The sequence below is a fragment of the Lineus longissimus genome, chromosome 15 (genome assembly GCF_910592395.1).
Source record: "Lineus longissimus chromosome 15, tnLinLong1.2, whole genome shotgun sequence".
Taxonomy (NCBI): domain Eukaryota; kingdom Metazoa; phylum Nemertea; class Pilidiophora; order Heteronemertea; family Lineidae; genus Lineus; species Lineus longissimus.
Genome location: NC_088322.1, coordinates 8,775,321 through 8,796,171, shown reverse-complemented (window position 1 = coordinate 8,796,171; position 20,851 = coordinate 8,775,321). Strand labels below are relative to the sequence as shown.

The 20,851-nt window shown below is 40.4% G+C and overlaps 1 protein-coding gene, 1 long non-coding RNA gene and 1 other non-coding gene across 3 annotated transcripts; 2 read left to right on the top strand and 1 right to left on the bottom strand.

Moving 5' to 3' along the window:
• The first annotated feature begins 271 nt into the window (after positions 1 to 271).
• On the top strand, positions 272 to 4,391 carry LOC135499883 (uncharacterized). The gene is made up of 3 exons (XR_010449364.1): positions 272 to 398; positions 1,241 to 1,457; positions 3,697 to 4,391. It is a non-coding gene; the product is annotated as an uncharacterized LOC135499883 (long non-coding RNA).
• On the top strand, positions 2,079 to 2,150 carry Trnad-guc (transfer RNA aspartic acid (anticodon GUC)). The gene has a single exon. It is a non-coding gene; the product is annotated as a tRNA-Asp (tRNA).
• Positions 4,392 to 7,701: 3,310 nt separating the features above from the next.
• LOC135499512 (leucine-rich repeats and immunoglobulin-like domains protein 1) lies at positions 7,702 to 15,723 on the bottom strand. The gene is made up of 2 exons (XM_064790307.1): positions 11,864 to 15,723; positions 7,702 to 8,226 (listed from the first exon to the last, which is right to left on the bottom strand). The coding sequence occupies exon 1, from the start codon at positions 15,393 to 15,395 to the stop codon at positions 13,428 to 13,430; it is 1,968 nt and encodes a 655-aa protein (XP_064646377.1). The 5' UTR covers positions 15,396 to 15,723; the 3' UTR covers positions 7,702 to 8,226; positions 11,864 to 13,427.
• Positions 15,724 to 20,851: the final 5,128 nt, after the last annotated feature.

Here is a 20,851-nt window from a genome sequence, read left to right as displayed (position 1 = left end):
ACAATATATGTTTATTTGAGATACGAGCGCCACCAAACGTCTATTTGAGTGTATGTCTATTTGAAAAGCGCCACCAAACGTATATTTGAGTTATACACAAAAATCAGAAAACACGACAATATATGTTTATTTGAGATACGAGCGCCACCAAACGTCTATTTGAGTGTATGTCTATTTGAAAAGCGCCACCAAACGTCTATTTGAGTCATAACACGACATAAAATGTCTATTTGAGACAACCTCTATTTATGCGGAAATAACCGCCCATAGATGGGCTTTCCTACCTCGAACTCCGTACGTCATGACCATATATAGGCGATGACACGTCGAAGACAAAACCATTTCGCTCATATTCATGATTGGAGAAAGACTGGGAATATTGTCAAAGCCCTAGAAAGGTAAGTTAGTCGGACTTAGTACGATGCTTTATTAGCTTGTTAAATGGGCACTACGAGCAGGGCCCAGGGAGTCAAATTGATCGCACTCTGGTGAATTACTTGTACAGTTCGAGGACTCGGTTGTGTTTCGGTGATTCATATATCCCTCTCACAAGCCTAAATAGTTTGGCTGCACTCAGAAATAGGTTAGACTCCTTTTGGCGACTTTGTGCAACTCTCAATATCTACCTGGTTCCTGCCTACAGTCTTTCTTTAATATTCCATTAAGGTGATATGATCCTAACATTAAAATGCCTAAGCCATTCGTTAAATATTTGAAATTTATAATCGAATTCAAATTTTTTTGAAATTGTGTAAACTTGATATAGATAAATTCGCAAAATATCAATTCTCAAACAAAAAATTGTAAATTTTTGTACATTGTGTAAACTGGATATGAATTTTGGCCATGCCGTTGTGTGTACAGATATACAAACACATGATTGTACCAGAAGTATCGTTCAGACGCACTGCATGAAGAAAATAATGGACACTTTAGTGGTTTTTACTGCTGGTTTATACTTCAAACTCGTGATATGATGTTGCAGTTATAGCTCACGACCACATGAAGACATACACACATTTGCATAAACTATCTTTTCATCTTTAACATGTCAGCAGCAATTATTTATTTCTTGCTCGGTCATGTCACCGTCTTGGAATGAATTGGTGAGTAGAGGGGATGTCTACATGTGGGTGGTAACCAGTGGCAAAGTCCTAATCAGTTTAAGGATGTTACCAATTTGGGGTTAATTCCTAAGATTTGACTGACCTATATATAGAAGAAATTATTTTTTCTTTAGATCTCCGGAGTTTATCATTCACAATGCCCCAGGGAAAGGAAACCAAGGTCGAGCTAGACCAGTTAAACGCCACAATGGTCCTCCATCTTGACCAATCGATCACCGTTAGTCAGGTCAACGCCATAAAAACCTACCTTCAAGGAAATCATGGCATCTCAAACGTCCGGGCCTTAGAAAAGGAAAACTCCGTTGCCGACCTTGTAAACTTATTGATTAGGTATGTTTAAAAAAAACTTAGTGCAACTACAGTGTGCTATAGCTTTTTGTCTGCATCCAGTTACTTTTGCAATCTGTGAGCACTTTCAAAATGGCTCTTCTGCACAATACATAAAAGATTGAAGTTGACTAGAAAATCTACTATGATTCTGTTACTGACAGAAGAAAATCACTTTTAATACAAAATAGAAACTCACCCATATCATACATAACACTTATGGGTGGACTACATGTTTCGTATGATCTTGAATCTGACTTCAAGCTCTCAGCAATCTTCGGTAGTATAGTGGTAAGTATCCCCGCCTGTCACGCGGGAGACCTGGGTTCCATTCCCGGCCGGAGAGGCATAGATTTTTAATATTTTCCGTCCGCATTTTCCAAGTCATTGCTGCTACTTCTTTTACTAAGTCTATTTATTTCAATAGAGCATTATAAATATTCATTAATATGAACTTCACATCAAAATTGATTGGAGTTGACTAGAAAATCTACTAAGATTCTGTTACTGACAGAAGAAAATCACTTTTAATACAAAATAGAAACTCATCCATATCATACATAACACTTATGGGTGGACTACATGTTTCGTATGATCTGGAATCTGACTTCAAACTCTCAGCAATCTTCGGTAGTATAGTGGTAAGTATCCCCGCCTGTCACGCGGGAGACCCGGGTTCGATTCCCGGCCGGAGAGGCATACATTTTCAATATTTTCCTTCCGCATTTTCCTTGTTATTGCTGCTGCTTCTTTTCCCAAGTCGATTCAGAGCAATCGAATTCAACAGTATTCGCTTAAAGACTTATTCTTGTATACACTTTCTGTTTTCATTTTCCGTTCACTTTTATTTTCTTTGCCTCTTACAATGTATTACCACCGTATTAACTGTTATCTAGACACTTCAGAGCAATACAATGAACCTTATCAAATTGTCAACACTATCACCAATGAGTATTTTTAGCTATTACCAAGAAGATCTAAATTTATTTTCAAATTTTTTTACAGTTTGCAAGAATATAAATCAGAGCAATACCTTATCAAATTGTCAACACTTTTTTAATCTATTACCATGAAACTTTTGAACAGTGTAATAGCTCTTACCCGGTGTGCAAGGGATAGCAGTCCTAGGGCTGATAGTCCGTGTAACAATAGCCCGCATTGCTAAATGTTTTGGTTAGGGTTAGCGGTACAATAGATCATGCTGCTTAATTGATCAAATACAATGCTACCGGACTATGACTCCAGGGGGACTATATCCGCTGTCACACCGGTAAAGGTGATAGGACTACATACATGTACACAAAGAGTACCATACCAATAACTTATCAGATTTCTTTGTATTGCGCGAGAACGTGACAGTTCTATTTGAAAATGACGGGGGTCACATCGATGGCATCAGTGACTTTTTATAACTTTAATTGCAATAGCTCTCGATATTCCTTAACACTTTGCGAAAATATAAATCAAATGTTACTTGCATGTGTATTAGGCCAATCACTCATACCGAATACTTCAGTGCATTGTTTACTTTATCACATTTCTTAGAATTGCACAAGAATGTTAAATATTGACTGTTGTCGGAAATGAAGGAGGTTGAATCGATAGCCTTGGACCAAATGTAATTTAGTTCGTGTCAAAAATCATTTTTGACCAGTTGTTGACTTCTGCGTGTACAGACTTAGAAATGAACACAAATATTCACCAATATCGTAAGATTGTTCGTTAAATTGGTTTTCAGATTCTAAACAAACACTTCATGATTTTCATTTTGCTAAAAACCCTACAAGGGTTGCATATTTGTATTGGCTAAAAAACGATATTCAGTCTCCGACGCAATTGCGGCCTGTTTGTGAACAACAGGAACAGACCATGCAGTCGGACGTTGTTGATGTCATCATCATGAAGTAACACAAAACCTTTCTCCTTCACCACTGCCGATGTTGTCATTCACCATTCGCCGCTTTCCTAAAGCAACACACTTGAACTTCTGCTCAGTATTTGTCAATCAGAAGCCATGTAAGCGCCGTGGCCCGTGTTTTCTAAGCCAAACGAGCATGATAGACCTCTTCTGATTGGCCAGTTTATACATGATGAGAAGTCCCAAACGCCTGCTTCAGGAGAAGTAGTGTGAGTGCTTACATCTTGCAGTAGGGGAGGAGGGGTTTTCATAAATCGTCGGTCTGGCAGTTCTAGTGCACCATGAGTATCAAAGCATGTACTTCATTCTTCTCGTTTTTTTCAGTTCGGGTGACCAATACTGCCAGTTGTGATGAAACCCTCAACGCCAACCAAGCAAGTGGCATGAACCGTGTGAACCAAATGGATTATGATGAAGATGCAAAATAAAATAAAATAATCATATCATATCATATCGTCTCGTACTCCAAATCAAAGTTACTAAATTGAATGTCAAAATCGTGTTATAGTGTATAATGTATTGTCAAAACACATCCGAATATTTAAATTGAATCAGAAAAAAGCTTATGTTCTAAACACTGTTTTTCTTTTTAATTGGTTTTATTGTTTGCCATATTGTGTCATGTGCCTTCGTGTACCTCCGATTGCCAGTTCAGGTCACATTGTCATTTATTACTCACTAATTGACTTAAAGATGCATTCAAAGCACTAAAATTCATTTTTGATTTCACAATTTCAATTTCATCTGTTTATAAACCATTTGGTTAATAGAGTGTTTAAAAAAAGAATCCATATATAATTAAACACGATGTGTAACTTGCCTGTACAAGTCAGAGGTATTCACAGGCCTTTCACCATTATATGCCTTTCATTTTAAATGACAACGCCATCAGTTATACAATCTTAGGTATATCCACATATCCCCAGGAAGGTGTTAGGTGTTCATCTCATGATACAAATGGTGATAAAATATATCTAGTACAGTCAATCTTTGAAATTGTTTAAGACCAATAAAAATCGGAAGAAACAAAAAACACGTCGTTGATGCTTTATTTCTTCAAACGGGGGTCATCCCTATGTTTCAAGGTGCCTATGTTCCCCTAATACGATACAAGAGCAAATGTATTGATTATAAAGAGGTATCTGCTCTGGAAATTAACAAGAATGATATTTCGCTTTGTAGAGACTAAGAGAAATCACTTTTGTGCAAGATATTAAGGGTCAGTGCCGGCCACGGTTAGAAGCACGAGTAGGAGAGTTGGTTCGGGTTTGGAATACTGCTAGGGCCAGTGTTTCTCCCCTGCATTTTCGTGCCGCAACAATAGTTCAAAACTGTTTTTGTTAACCGCAACACATAGAACCCGGGGAATATGGGCCCTGGGAAATATATAGAACACCGGAACATTGAACCTTCTTTACATCGGAGAAACAAGAACCCGAGGAACGGCACCGCCATCCCGAGTATAGAGTCTGCAAGAAATCATTACTTCAGGCGAGGGCGATCCACAGCAATCATATCGCCATAGCCTGGCTATTACAGGCGAAGAAAATCTCCACTCTAACATAAGGACCTATGTGGTTCAAGGGTTAGAATGTTGGACTTTCGGTCCGGTGGTCTGCAACGAAGATCTCACCAAAACTGATTGTAACTGTCGAATTTCCTAGACATGTGCTAAACCACCTCACAACACTTGCGGAAATCAGTCTCTTGCTACATCGAGGAGGCGCATGGAGGCGAATAGGTGCATTTTCCTCCTGGTCACATAAATCCCACACCCAAGTTCTCCCTCTAAATCGCAGTGAGCTAAATCAAGACGATAAACGCAGTATGCAGACTTCACTCCAAGAGAATCGACTCTAACTTTAGTGCAAATCCGCCATTGCTGACATCATTGGTTCCGCAAACTTTGTCGTTGTGTAAGTTTTCTAATAGCGTCAAGTGTGTGCCGAAATCTCCCAGCCAATGCTAGTTGATCAGGCCTCAATGGACGATTTAGCGTCCATTGGCTGTTTTGGGAGTAGGCAGTTTATTTCTCAATCAGTCGTACGGACGATTTAGCGTCCATTGGACAGCCCTTGTCTAAAGTGATGAACAAGAAAAGCCAATGCTAGCTGATCAGGCCTCTTTGGTAGATTTATGCAACAGATCCTACGAACGATTTAGCGTCCATTGGGCGGCAGCGTCCATCAAAGACATAAAGTGAAACCAGATTCAAACAGACCTAGTCTTATAAATTAACGATTTAGCATCCATTGGATGCTTTTGAAGCCAACAGATGATTTTAACGTCCGTTGGACTTAGACCTGTCCTTGTACCGCTGCGTAAGACTTTGACCTCTCCGTGTATCTCTGCGTAAGGTGATGAGCGTTCACATCAGTCATCACGGTAAACCTTGGAGATGGTCCCTCGTCCGTACGGATATCCATAGCAAAAAGCGCATGCGCCACTTGTCCTAAATTGACTCTGATGCTAAACGACCCCAAGTCCCAAGGAGCGAAACGACTGCGATTTGGAGCGAAACGACTGAGATTTGAAGCGAAACGACTTCGATTAGGAGCGAAACGCCTGGGGGCGAAAAGGTCATGGAGCGAAACGACCGCAATTCGCTCGCGGTAGGCGACTGCAGTTTTAGTATATTAATAACAAGAATCTAGCTTTTTTCCATACCCAACAACTTTTTCCGACGAACCCGACTTTTTCCTTGCCTATACAGCATTTTTCAAAATTAAAACTCTAACTTTCCTGTGATTTTATTTGTAGGTTTGGCTTTGCATATTCGCCATCATGCCCGTCTGTGGTCTAACTCTCTTCCTCCTAATGAAGGTCTCCCCGTTCTACACAAACCCAGACAAGTCCGAATACACAGAGAGCATTAACCTTTTACGACTCGGTCCATGCTTCTGGTACATATTCGGCGCGTTTTACTGGGCTGCTGCTAAAGTGATAAGCGTTCAGCACAGGAGTCTTGCAATGCACAAACTGCAAGTGTGCTCACATACAAACACCTACTCTTGTGATATAAGTACATGTATGTGCCACGGCAGGCAGTTCCAGTTCATGGAGTTGGTCAAAGTGATGTATCATCAATTCCGCAATGGTAGTGTAATCGAACCTCATCACGCATAACAACAATGCTGACATATTCTGCCTTATGAACGTCAGAGGTGAAGAAAATTATGTCAAAATGGAAATTTGATAAAAGTAAGTGGCAAGCAGATGTCGTATGAAAGTTTAATGGCCGAGCTATAGTTCTGATATATAATCATATGAAGTGAGATGAAGGGCTTAGAACAGAGTGACACAGGTACCTCTAAAGGAGCGAATCGATTACGGATACCTTCATTGGTTCTGCATGATGTATATCGAAATATTTGAAAACCCCCACAGCAGTTTTCTATGACCTTTGTTTCATAGCCCAAATCGAAGCTAATCGCACCCATAGCATCTCGTAACTTACCTTTAGTGTCCGTTTATCATACACTGGGTAGGACTCGCTCCCCAAGTGACTTGATTTACTTAAACACCAGCATCATTTGTGACAAGTTTACTCTTGAGAATGCAACTAGGCAGATCTCGCACCATCAAGGCGATGGGGGGGGGGTCTGGTCCAATGGGAAATCTGCCCGAATTATTAACCAAAAATAGATTGTGAGACCTTTGATAGGGTAAATTACTTACTGACAGCCTTGAATGGATCACGGGTGGTTATGTTATCTGATAGATACTCTAAACCGCGAAGATTTCGCAGGCGTCTCATTTTTTGCGGATTACACAAGTACGCCCGATTCGCAAAAATAAAAAAACATTTTTGAAAATACACAGCAATATTGTCCAAAAATTGATATTACTTTTTTTCCAGAGATACTCGCGATTCATCACAATCGTCATCGTCATCATCATCATTATCATCATTTCAGGCGTAATGGCCCGGAATTGGACATTTGCCAGGGAATCGCAAAAAAAGAGGCTTGAGGCTTTTGCAGTTTACAGCACGCACAGCCATGTCAACTGGGATTTCGTTTTGCATATATCATGGTTAGTAGGCTATGCGTATCTGGGGCATTACTCATTATGGCTAAAGACGGAGTCGCTAGTCTTTCATACAGTGGGCGCCCAACCGTAGTTGCCTTTTGTAGCATGCTCTCGGGGAGGGAACTGGGAAGACGGAAGAGTTGCAACGGAGTTGTCGCAAAGCCCCCGAAACGTTATCGCGAACGCCATTCCGATTGTTCAATCTCCCGATCACGATTTCGAACAATAAGACAGGCGTTTGCATCGGTGTTTCGGGTGATTTGCGAAAACTCCCTGATAAATCAAAACTTGAATAAGTTATTCGCTTTTTAGTTCATCATGTTTATTTGCACTGTTTTTTAGACAATACATGTACATAGATAAACTAGCAATGTTGGTTTTGTACTGCATTTCAAGCCTGATATCGAACACGTTGGGCCAATTGTTCAAAACCAGTTGATTCACTAACGCTTCTAAGTCATATCCTTTACTTAATAGCCAAGTCAAAGTTAACCTCAAGCTAGTGAAAAAATTGTTTTTTAACAACAGTTATATAGGCCTATATGTATCTTAGTCAATGCTCAATGGGAGTTCAGCAACCATGTTTGTAATAGTGATCAACATCTCTGTTGTAATGTCCGGATCCATGGTGTGGCCTACTGTGGAAGTGGTAGCAGGCGTGCCTAGCCTTGTTGAAATCAACGGCTCGGCATCCCGATCCGCAGCTCCTCTTGCACGCTTCGGCGGTATAGTGTCCATGGGCATCTTTACCACCCAAGTATTGGTAATTGGATTTACTTAGGAATTGGCAGTGGTGGTGGTGGTGGTGTCTAGGGACATGATCTGAAAAACACAACAACATTCAGGTAGTGAACTCTATCGGATCGAAACAATATTTTTTGTGGTAAAGATAGCTGCTATTGGTGTTTATTCCCAAAAGGAAGCGGATATGTTCTGCGCTATTGAATCGTCTTTGGTTACACGAACAAATGTCTTGTTATTGAAAAACTCAGTATGAACCAACATTTTTGGCTCACCATAGGGGAGTCTATACAATACCGCAGTGTCCGTCGTCCGTCGTCGTCTGTCGTCGTCGTCCGTCGTCCGTGGTCCGTCGTCGTCGTATCCTGTTTCAAAAACAGTGGCACGTTTCTTAACCGCTAAGCCTATGAACTTGTAACTTTGTACACAGGACTCCCTTGGTCAGATGACCTGTGACACTAAATTTCGGTCCGATCTGATTCTTAATTTGGCCACCAGGGGGCCGAATGTAGATATCTAAAAAGTGTGATATCTCACTTATAAATGACTTGTTTGGAATGAAATTTTTGTGGTAGGTACTCATAGCAAGGATAAATCATATATCGTACGGGTTTTTAATTTGACCTACTTTTCAAGGTCACAGAGGTCAAATGGCGTAAATTGGCTGTTTCAGTGTAACTATAAGTGACTTGTTTTCGATAACATTTTTATGGTAGGTACTCTTAGGAAGAATACATCACATGTCTTACGAGTTTTCAATTTGACCTACTTTTCAAGGTCACAGAGGTCAGATGGCGTAAATTGGCCGTTAGAGTGTAAACTATGGCACGTTTCTTAACCAGTAAAGTATGAACTTGAACTTGGTGCATACATGTATAACCCCCTACATCAGATAACCTTTGATGCCGAATTTTGGCCTGATCTGATTCTTTATTCGGCCACCAGGGGGCCATAATGGAAAAAGGAAGAAGTGCAATATCTTGCTCATTTGAGTGAATTGTTTTCGATAAAATTGTTATGGCAGGGACTTCTAGCAAGGATACACCACATGTCCTACGATTTTTGGATTTGACCTCCTTTTCTAGGTCACAGAGGTCAAATGGCGTAAATTGGCCATTAGAGTGTAACTATGGCACGTTTCTTAACTGCTGAAGCTATGAACTTGAAAGTTGGTACATGTAACCCCCTACATCAGATAATCTCTGACACCGAATTTTGGCCTGATCTGATTCTTGATTTGGCCACCAGGGGGTCAAAACTGAAAAAGTAGGACGTGCAATATCTCGCTTATTAATGAAATTTTTTTCGATGAATTTTTTATTGCAGGGACTCTTAGCAATCACACGATATTGATCTTGTTGATGTCATAGACAATTATTGGTTGGATCATAAACTTAGATATACTGCCCTGTCTTATTACTTGACATCAATACACATCTAAAAAAGTCTTCATGCCTGATTATGTTCACCATATTCACCTCTAAATTAAGCATGATCCTGCCTACTAAAAGATGTATACGGTGAGCACAATGCCCCTTGGCCGTTTCATTCATTAAAGATTGCCCGGACACAAAAAAAGTCAGCCGCTGTAAAATGCATAAACCAGGTAGGTTGCCGAAGCCATTACTATGGCTACTTCATTGACTTTCGTATTCTTCGGCGCGCAGAGAGATAAGGGAGTTTTCGCAAATATCCCGAAACGCCAACGCGAACGCCTACCTGAATAGTTTGACCCCCTGATAACGATATCAAACAATGGCATAGGCGTTTACGTAGACGTTTCGAGGATTCATAACTCCCTTGTTATTAAATTGTTGCCCAAAATGGGAAGTGTGACGAAATGTCCCCCTTGGGACCGCCATATCCCCCGTGGCTTTGCCAGGTTCTTGAAAGTTACCACGCAGGATGGAAAAACGTCCCCCAGGTGTAGGTAACGCGATCAAGTAGCTGGGTTCGCCGGAAGGAGTTCCTGACAGGTTGGCAATGTTAAAGCAGTTTCTCCGAACGTCCTTTTGACTTTAGCATTGAGTCGTTTATATTATTCGTGTCATTCCGAGTAATAAAGAACGACAGCGTAGTTCTATGTCGCTTTCCTAATGGTACCATGTACTTAGGGGAAGCTTCACGTAATGTTGCCAATTACTCTTTTATGCAGAAATCTAAATGCCACCTTCCGTGGTTGACCCTAAATTTTACCTTAAATTAACAGCTACATTTGTATAATAACAGCAGTGTTTTTATGATGTTTTGATTTTCAAATCAAAGGCTCTCATGCTTGGAGTGTTTTGAGTTAAGCTTTATTGAAAAACGACAAATTATTTCCGAAGAGCTGGTTGAAGGGGATTTACTATCACTATCACTTTTCACCCTCATGTCATTTTTACATCATGTTTTCGAGCCAAATTCAGTGTGCATACATGCTCGTGACACATATACCGAACAAGTGGCAATATAAATCATATGTAAACAAAGCCGAGTAAATCAATCGAAGTTGGCGTTCAAAACCAACAGACGTATCAAAAATTTTCAACAAGTTTTTAATTCAGCGTTCAACGCATGATTAATTCATACGTGTATAGAATGTTTTCACGGCCGGCCATGTTGGAGGATACAACTATCATTGTCACCGCTGACTTCACTGGTCATTTGAGCTTGCTTTCTTTTGTCCGTCTCTCCAGCATTGCGGGTGATGACATCACGTTAAAGCACTCTACAGTAGCTGCGTTTGAAACTGAAGATTATATTTCAATTAATGTGAAATCTTCGTGAAAATTCAGTTAGTGATATATTTTAATGAAATCTAAGTTGTAGAAGATGTACATTTCAAACCTGGGCCAACACAATCACTGCAATGCAATTCTTTCTACCACAACCAGGATGGGTGAATATTGTACATGACGTAACCTTCTGCAGGTCTGCTGTACATGTGAATACAAAACAAGTTGGCATGATAAATAAACTGGTGTGAGGCATTGATCGTGGCTGTCCTAATTTATTTTTAAATAAGCCTCGTGGAAAGATTTACATTTGACTAACTTCTCTTTGAAGCATTTTCAATTATCAAACTTCATAATGCAGAAAGTGACAATCAGCCCAGCACTGATTAGAAACAATAAGGCTTGGTTCGCGTTGTCACTTGCACGGTTCACGTGTTCAAGGTGCGGCCCGTTCCTTTGGAACAAAGATAGAGTTTAAAAGATTCTAGAGACCGTTTAAGACGCTGCTTTTGGGAATTTGAGAGCGGCGCTTTGAACGTGGTATCTCCCGCAAAAAAACACACTTGTAATTGACAATACCGTATCATTATTATGCTGTCACATGCCACAAGCATGATCCTCAACTTCCCTTGATTTAAAAATATTACATGAAATTAAATGAGGGCGACATTTGACATCGTGGAACTAATTTGAAAATGGGTTGTTCATTACCCGGGTGAGATGTTCAAGTGACACGGTGAACCGAGTGTTATTCTTTTAATTGTAGCTAATGGTTGACCATAGACATCACCATTTTAGCGAGAACTTGAAATCCTAAAACAAATAAAAACTCTTTGAAAACGAAGTGAATGTCAACTTCATGGCTCGGAGTCAGTTCTTTGATTTCCTGAGAACACCCCTGAAATTGGCATTCACTTCATGTTGACGGAGTTCTAATTGCGTAAGGCAAAATGGTTCGGCCAATGGTCAACCCTTAAAATGTATGAGACGGTGATACTCACGGTAAACGTAATGTGCCGCGGCGATTCCTACCAAACAGGCAAAGATCAAGAACTTCATCTTTAAACCGACAAGTGTAGGTATCTTCCGAAGAGAGTGCGAGGGGAAAGCGAATGATTTCACTCGCAAAAATGAAGCAATTTATAGCAGTAGCAAAAACGCTAATTAATACTTGAAGTGGATTCTTCTAGTACCACTTTTGGTCTACATCAGGGGATTTCGTCTTGAGAACAGATGACGGTTTGCCTTCACCCACGTAGCACACATTGCTCAATTTAACAACGTGCTCGAAAAAAGCCCGCCACTTGAAATTTCAAATACCTCCTAAATCATGGTTGGCATAACTTTAAGAACGAGCACGCCATTTCCGAAGAGTTGGCAACATAGAATTTGCTGATGTCAGTTTTCGCTCTCATGTCATTTCATGTTATATTTTGATGCCTAAATCATTTAGCGTATATGCTCGTAACGAGCGACATGCATACCTTGAACAATGAAGACTGATAATCGTATGTAAGCCTGACCTGAAAGGTACAATTAATCAAACACTTGAAAGATATGTAGTTACAGAAAATGCATTTTCATGTAAATGAGGCTGCAAAAACTGGCAGCAGTTTCGTACTTTTTGACAAAACATCTACATGTATGCAGTCCATGTCGTATAGCGATCACTATTCCAACATTTTTTACAGAAAGAAGACCCACCACAATTGTCTCCAATTAAACCATCAAAAACGTTCATGCAGCATGTTGCTTGTACCCATTACCACACTAGCCTGCACTGCCATGAGCGGCAAGGCATGTGTTAATTTCCACACGAATACTGCTGAACCGTTGGAGATGTTCAATGCCTGTGAAAGTTGAGCAAGCTGCAAAACGCCGCGTAAATTGCCCAAGTGGAAATATGCCTTCATCTGAATATTGCATCAAGTGTCGCTTACTTTTGACTGTTAATCGTTATCCGATTGTCAATCAATTCAAACTAAGGCAATTAATGAAGCATATTAAGATATAAGCAGCAGATGATGAAGTATCGATGATCATTTTATTTGAGAGTCAATTGAACGCGGATAACCGATTTTGTCTTCTTTAGTCTGTTTTGAACCTAATGATGCTAGAGGTTGGTTGCTATATATAATAATATAATATGGCGCTTAAGTTCCAATCTGTCCCAGGAGACATCACATGTTTAATCAAAGTTGGCCCGCACTTTTATTAGTTTCTATCAATCAGAGTTGGCCCGCACTTTTATTGGTCTCTATCAATCAGAGTTGGCCCGCACTTTTATTGGGTTATGTTAATCAGTACGCTTGAATTGTAAATAGTTTAAATATAAATATATTAATGTTTAGTGGCTATCCATGAGTACTTTGATTACTGTCATTTGTACCACGAATGTAGATAGCCCGGGAGCTCAGCGACTTTTATTTAACATGCAAGCTACAAATGATTTGAATGTGTTGAGAGATAGAGTACGCCTAACTGACCATAGAAACCCATTAAGAATCGTATTAAGCATATTATCCTGATTTTCGATGAGGGTCTAACAACTGAGAGTAGCTAGCCCTATGGAATGTTGTTCTCCATGCTGTTAACAAGCAGTTCAGTTGGATTCCGATCTCGCTTCCTCACGAAGTAAACAATGAGTCCAATCACGGTTACGATGAATACGACGGCGATGGCGACTCCAAGGATAATCCAAGTGAGGGAGCCCTCCTTGTATGGCTTGGCGGGTTCCATGGTGGGTTCAGGGGTCAAGACGAACAACTCGAAATAATTAGTGATGTTTCCGTATGTATTCCCCGCAAAGCATGTGAAATTGCCGTTGTTTTGGTTAGTAACGTTGTAGACGGTCACCATGGTTTTATCCGCGGAAAATTTCGTTCTGTTGCGTGGAAGTGGGTTACCAGAAATTTCGTGATACGTAATATCCGGTTGTGGAGATCCGGTCACATTGCAGAAAAACGTGAGGGTCTCGCCTAGTTCAGCCCTAAGGTCAACGTGGCAACAATTTGTGATATTTGGACCGTAGCATATCTGATTCTTGGCGATGTCCGCGACATCCCGACCTTTAAGTTCCTCGGGACTGCTACAGATAATTGGTGTGGTGTAGTTGGATTGCTCGAGGAAATCTTTCGTCTTCTCCATACCTTCGCACGAGCAATCCCAGAGGTTATGCCCCATGATCACCGTCACATTGTTATCCTTGAACATACGAAGCAAGTCATCGGATATCCCTTCAAGCAAGTTCATGTCAAGGTTTATCTCATTCAACGCCTTTAAAGCGCCAAACGCCCCCGGCTCTATAGACCTAACCGATGAGTACGACAAGTCCAGAGTAGATAGACTAACCAAAGGATCAAACGGGCCAGAAGTTATGTTAGCCAAGACACTTCCTGCAAGGTTGAGACTTGTCAAGTTAGCCGCGCCCGCGAAGGTGTCGGTTTCAAGGTTTTCAAGTCCACAGCCAGAAAGGTCAAGTTCCTTGAGCTGAGGGAGGTGGGCGAACATTTTTGTTGGGATACTTGTTAGGTTATTCCCTTTAAGGCTAATGTACGCGAGTTTAGGATTAGCATGAAACGGTCCGGGTTTGATCTCTTTCAAGCCGTTTCGTTCAAGCGACAGGTGATCCAACTTCTGCAGTTGCTCGAACGCAATAGCTTTCAGGATAATCACCTTATTGTCGTCAGCAACTAGTTCAGTAAGTACTGCACTGAATTGCCCCATTGCTTCGAAAGGAATTTCTGTAAGTCCGTTGTTCGAAACATCAAGTCTCTGCAGCGCAGTTAAGCCGGAGAAGATCATTGCACTGAAAGTTTTGTTTACGATGCCGGCGAATTTCAGAGAAGTCAGCGAATGGAGGAGTTCGAAAGGCTTTGTCTGCACCGTCTTGGGAGGGGTTAACTGCGAGAGATTAAGGTCTAAGAGCGTGTCGTCGATTCCTTGGAACATACCAGCACCGATTACGTCAAACTTGTTATTCGCCAGGTTAAGTGTTGTAAGTTGGTCTAATCCATTGAATGACGCGTTAGGAATTGTACTGATGCCATTGTTGCTCAGGTCCAAGGATTTCAAATTCTCTCCTCCTGCAATCGAGCTGAAAGTTTGGAGGTTGGGGCTTTTCGTTATCGCAAGCTCGGTCAATGATGGGTTGTCCACGATGAGGTTTCTCGATATATTCGTCAGAGGGTTTCCAGTCAATGTGATCGAGGTTAATTTCTTCAGCGGCTGAAGGGCGTGGTCATCAATGGTTAGTAACCCAGTTGAACAGAGCGTTAGGCTGGTTAATCCTTTGGCTGTAATCCCAATGAATGTGTCGTTTGACAGAAAGGTCACACTGGCATTGCCTACCGGACTCCCAATGGTAAGAGTGGTCGTATCGGTGGACAGGTTGGCAACAACTGCGAGTAATCCTTGGTAATCGACACCTGGACAAGTTACAGCTTTTAGTTTCAAGTCGCACGTGCAGCTATCTGGGCATGCGTATGAATTTGCGCAAAAGAGCGCAAGGAGTGATAACACCAGAAGTCTCATTGTTCCTCGGACGTGGTTGGAAAGCCTAAGGTACCAACGATTTCAGGTGAATTGAAATGCCGTAAATTGTTAACGACCCTATTTTTTTATGAAAATTCGGCACTGTCCCGTGTACTGAATGTCTTTAGCTCTCACGATCTACCTAACGTTTCTACCTGGTCAGCCGCGCCTCCGAAAACAAACAGTCCACTCGAACTAAAGACCTGAAAACTACGCCAAGTTTGGCACTGTGACCGATCATCATCTGCTGATAAGTCACTCAAAACATATAGTAGTTTGCGAAATCGAATTAATTTGAATAGGATTTGGGTAGGTGTCCTACACTTGGTCTTCTGCTTATCGTTTGACCTTATGATTTTCACAAGTAGAGCCGAAGAAATAGGCTACTGAATTCAGGTTGACATAAACATGTTGAAAGAAACAGCACGATTATGGTAATTGTGGTTAGAGGCTGACCTACTAACCGCTCATGATAAGATGACTCTCGAGGACAAGTGTTTATTAAGGACGACATATAGATAGATCATCCTGATGTGCAAGGTCATCAGACAAAATTATCACCATGTGTAATCATGAGCCACTAGAACAAGTTGATTATGGAACAGAATATTTTCAGGGACCTAAATGTACATATGTGTACCCGTGTTCCGATTCCCTGTACATGATATCATATTATTTAGGCTCCATAAAGTAAACACTTGTTCACCGACCCAGTCGAAACTCAAGATAAGATTCTGATGCAATGTCGTGTACATGTGAACGTGTATGTATGATCTTCCCAAAATTATTGCACGATTCTAAGTTAATATACATTGTATTAAGTAACTATCGTGTGCATAGATGTGCACAAAACTGTATGAAAGCGCAGAAGGCTCATTTCGAGATTAGAAATTCAAAACTCGACTTCGAAATTCAAGACTCGACTTCGACATTCAAAATCTTAAAATTGACCAATTGCAAGTCTTCTTACTACACAAGAACTAATTGGCTGGCCAATCGTATCACTCCCGCATTACACACACTGTGCAACATCGCCTGAGCCTGATGTGCACAAAAATATTTGACCTGGATAATAAGTATTATCAAATTGATTCTCACCAGAAGTTTGGCAGTCAGATATTTTGAATTTAGGTGGCATGACTGTGGCAAGTGAACTATCACACGAGACAACCCGATGATCGCGCATATCAAGGACTTAATTATAGACAAAGCGCACGTTGTCAGATCCGACAAAAACCGGTCCCAGCAATAGTCTCTTCCTGTCACTAAATATAAAATAGCTTTTCACGAATTCTGTAACCACCAGCCATTTTCTTGTAAATTTGATACAAGCAATCACTGGTAAACCAATAAGTTTTCGCGGAGAATTTGCATTTGGCTGCTGGCACCATTTGCGGCGCAGTCAACTGATGATGATGATGATGACGATGACAATGACGATGTCGACTACGACGACGGTGATGATGGCGAGTTCTTTTTCAAGACACGCTTGAGAAAAATTTCTTTATCTAACAAGATGATATCGAGAAGAATTTTATTAATTAATTCATAAATTTTCGATAATCTAAATTAAAGGGGCGCGAAAACCTGGCGGTTTCCAGTAGTACGTGCTGCATCCCGTGAATACACCGAAGAAACCGCGACCAGTAACAAATGTTTCTAAGGCTAATATTAAAGCCATTCGCCCCCCCCCCCCCCCGTCGTTACACTGTCATATTAGCGAGAAGCCGTGTTTAATTGGTTCATAATGACACAACATTATCCATGAGGTTTTCTGGCTCGGTTCCCGTCGTTGCATCTTGTGGAGACGACTTATCATAAATTGGTGATCAATCCACGAATTGATGAGGTAATGGCCGTTATCGGATTGGGGAACTGCTGTAGGCTACACGGGACCAAACCGATATAGATCGATCCGGATCGGTCTGGATTGGTCAGCCGTGTTAAAATACGCAGGTCACGCACCCGTATTAAACCAATCAGCACGCGGTTGTACACGAAAATAGTTCAGTTTGAGATCAATGCGTGGTCTCACCACCAGTTAAATGGTAATTTCCATTTAAGATATATTTTTTCTTAAATTGAGAATAAGGTGTGTTTAAAATGAAGAAAATTATGAAGTTTCAATCCACGAATGTGTACTGGTGATGTACATACTGACGTCATTAATACGAGACGTCATTCATGACATCGAGAACGATGTGATCTGATATGATCTGGTTTAGTCTGGTCCCGTGTGAACAGCCATATTGTTCCTCTGGTCAGGTACATATATATAGCTTAACCATGCACTCGGGGGCCACTCCCTTAAAATACAATACGTCGAAAAAACATGCGTGGCGACTATTTCTAGCACATATACAAAATCACATTCCCACCCTATCTGTTACATCGATAGTATTTTTTAAATATTACCTATCGATTTTTATTTCACTGAAACTCGTGACTGCATATTGGAGTTTTTGTGCTAGGTGTGATGCTCGATCAGGCGAAGAAGTCATCTGAAGTATAGGAAGAGAGACGTGCTTCCAGGAAAATTTGATCGCCTGTGATGACCCAAGAATCCGTCCTTTTTGTGTGTTATACCCAAACATTTGGAAGTGACTCTATTCAATGGATGACATTTGTTTCGAATTTTCCTGAGAATGCAGTACGGCTTACCAGGATCATCGACCTTTGCGAATTAAGGTTAGTCTTTGCTTTAACTAAAAATAATGAAGTAATCAAATCAAATTTATCATCATTGTTATTGGAGTATAGAGAGTCAGGGACATTATTTAATACCAGGATTTTACTTTACTATTTAATGATAATGATAATATTAATAAGTAGTTCTTATATAGCGCTTTTCACTGTGTTATCTACTGTCCCAAACATGTCAAATGTCAAACGTATACATCGTTCGGCAGACACTTCGATATCAAATCCAGGAACGAGAGAAAAATCTGTCGACATTAATAATTGTTGCCAGTTAGCACAAGAACAAGTACATGTATTTGACTAATTTTGATTATAACCTTTGTCATGTTTGTTTAAAAGCTGCAGATATCTACATGTAGCTGCTATTGGCTGAGATATTTGTATAATAAAATGTTCGTAAATCAGACGTAGGATGCCCATTTCATTTTAAATTCAATCGATGAAATTGTCTTTTCTATATTGAGGTAACTTCTCCACTTAGACCTCTCTAATCAGGACAACTCTCGGTTTAGGACAACACTTGTCAGTCCCAAGGGTATCCTTAATAGAGTGGTTCTACTGTACATAAACATATCGTCTTGTCATTTGCTGCTTGAGTAACAACACGGGGAGAGGTCCTCCTTGTTTAGTTACTTCAATGAGTTTACTTGCACGGCCAGAACAGCATGTCTAGGTTTTATTTTATAATAGCATAACAAAACAGCAGTGATGTCTGTGATTGTTCTCCATACCTATCGACCGATAAATATTTACTGTTTGATGAAACACTAAACGTTATTATAACCGCGGGCGATCGGGGGTGAACAGAAGAAAATGGCTATTTGATGATACTTGGTAATACCCGTTACCCGAGGCGTGTTTCGGTAATTTCACAAAACTCGTCAAAATGATTAATTTAAGCGCATCTTTGTAACAAGGATATTGACATTTGTATTATCAGATCACACCAGGAATACATATTTTGATCAGAGAATGCAATATCTTAAACTGCCAGATTAGATTAACAGGGGAGAAACTACAGTGCATACATTTCGTTTAATCCAACAGTGTCAAAGAAAGAAGGAGCCTGGTATAGCACGTGCTTTCCTCAGTTGATCCAGAGAAATCCGAAAAACTGCCATACTCTCATAAGTTGCGCTTCCACCTAGTAAATCCCCGTGTTTTTGCGCTGCCACCTTTGAATTGCCGTGCTTAAATAAACACGGGTTTGACACGGGGTTTTCTAATAGGTGGAAGCGCACGAAACACGGTAATCTGTAGTTCCTTAGCACGACGAACCACGATGATGTCTTATGATTTATTTTTGTTTTCTAAGACAAAACCAAAAACGGGTCATCTACAGTCTTCTTCCATTATCTTTTCGAATACTTTGGCAGTCAATATCACTCTTGAGACCAGTACGAATAGTTGGGTAAAATTGTTTTTGAGAATAATTCAGCTTTATGCTGGCGGGAGGCAGTGTATCAGTTGACGCGTTTCATTACCATGAACAATTGAAGAGTTCGCCGATTTTACTTGTCATCTAGGTTGTGATCACGATGACCTCTTCTACTTTCTGTTTCTGAATGGTCCAGATCAAGCATTTTCAGGACCTCGTGCTCCAGTTTTCACCATTCGTTTGAGGAGCACGACGTTAAGCGAATAATGGTGTCGTCGTTGACTCATTCTCTTGCATATTCAAAAGTGTTTTGTTGTGTGAAAGTTACAAGGTGCTACATTGATGTGAGAGCGCATATATGAACTTCTGTTAAAATCAATCAATTTGCTGCAATTGAAACAAAGTAGATGCGTGTATTGGAAACATACCGATGTTATCTTTTCATTTGTTATGTTGATCAAAGGTATAACATCGATATGATCAATATGACAATGTTATACTTATATCTCTTTATATTGACAAATTTGTTAAATTTGAACATTCTCTGCTATAACATGTATTAAGATTTCATCAGTTTTAAGCAATTCTTCCAGTAGAATTGAATGATTGTGCTTTAAATCTGGTTTAAGATGAGAACCGGAATTTTACAACATTCTTGTACAAGTTTCATAGGAAGCAGAAGAAGATCTAAAGGGAAAACTTGGGTGTGGGACCTACCTACCAAATGATGATTTTTGCCAGAGTGGTTTTTCATTGATCCTGTTTGGAGCAGTCACTACCTTGCTGGAAACCATTTTTGTCTGAAAAAACAATTTATTCCATGCCCAAGTTGTTCCTTCAAACACATTCCATGTGAGTCTGACCGGGAATTTGTTCCTGGGAGCATGAGTGCAGGCTACGGGGTCCGGTACAGGGTCAATATATTCAAATAATTGAATTTTGGTGCTATTTGCACAAATTTCAATTAATAGTCAGCAAGAATTTAGCTTTGAAAAAGACGTTAATGGAGGACTGTTTCCCCAAATAATCTCGATTTTGTACATTTTCACATACTTATAACCCTTTTGGCTCTGTTCCCGTATGGTTGACTCTAATGTCCATTATAAAAATCGCCTTCGCCAGAACTTCAGACCACCCCAAAGACGAGCAAAAAGGTCGTAAAAAATCAGATCAAAATATCAACCTCGAACCTGGAAATTATCTTGGATCCTAATAATTGTGATGAAATGCGCCCAGAGGTTTTCGCACAGTGGCCTAAAACAATGTAAAAGACCGCAGACATTGTTTTCCGACACAGCAAATACAACACATTATGCTTATTTTTTTATCGTATTTTTTTCAGGAGCAGGCGTATCCCGGGGGTAACACCGAACCTAGC

What these genes read in the sequence shown, in the direction of transcription:
- LOC135499512 (XM_064790307.1), bottom strand. Translation starts at nt 15,395, where the DNA reads ATGAGACTTCTGGTGTTATCACTCCTTGCGCTCTTTTGCGCAAATTCA.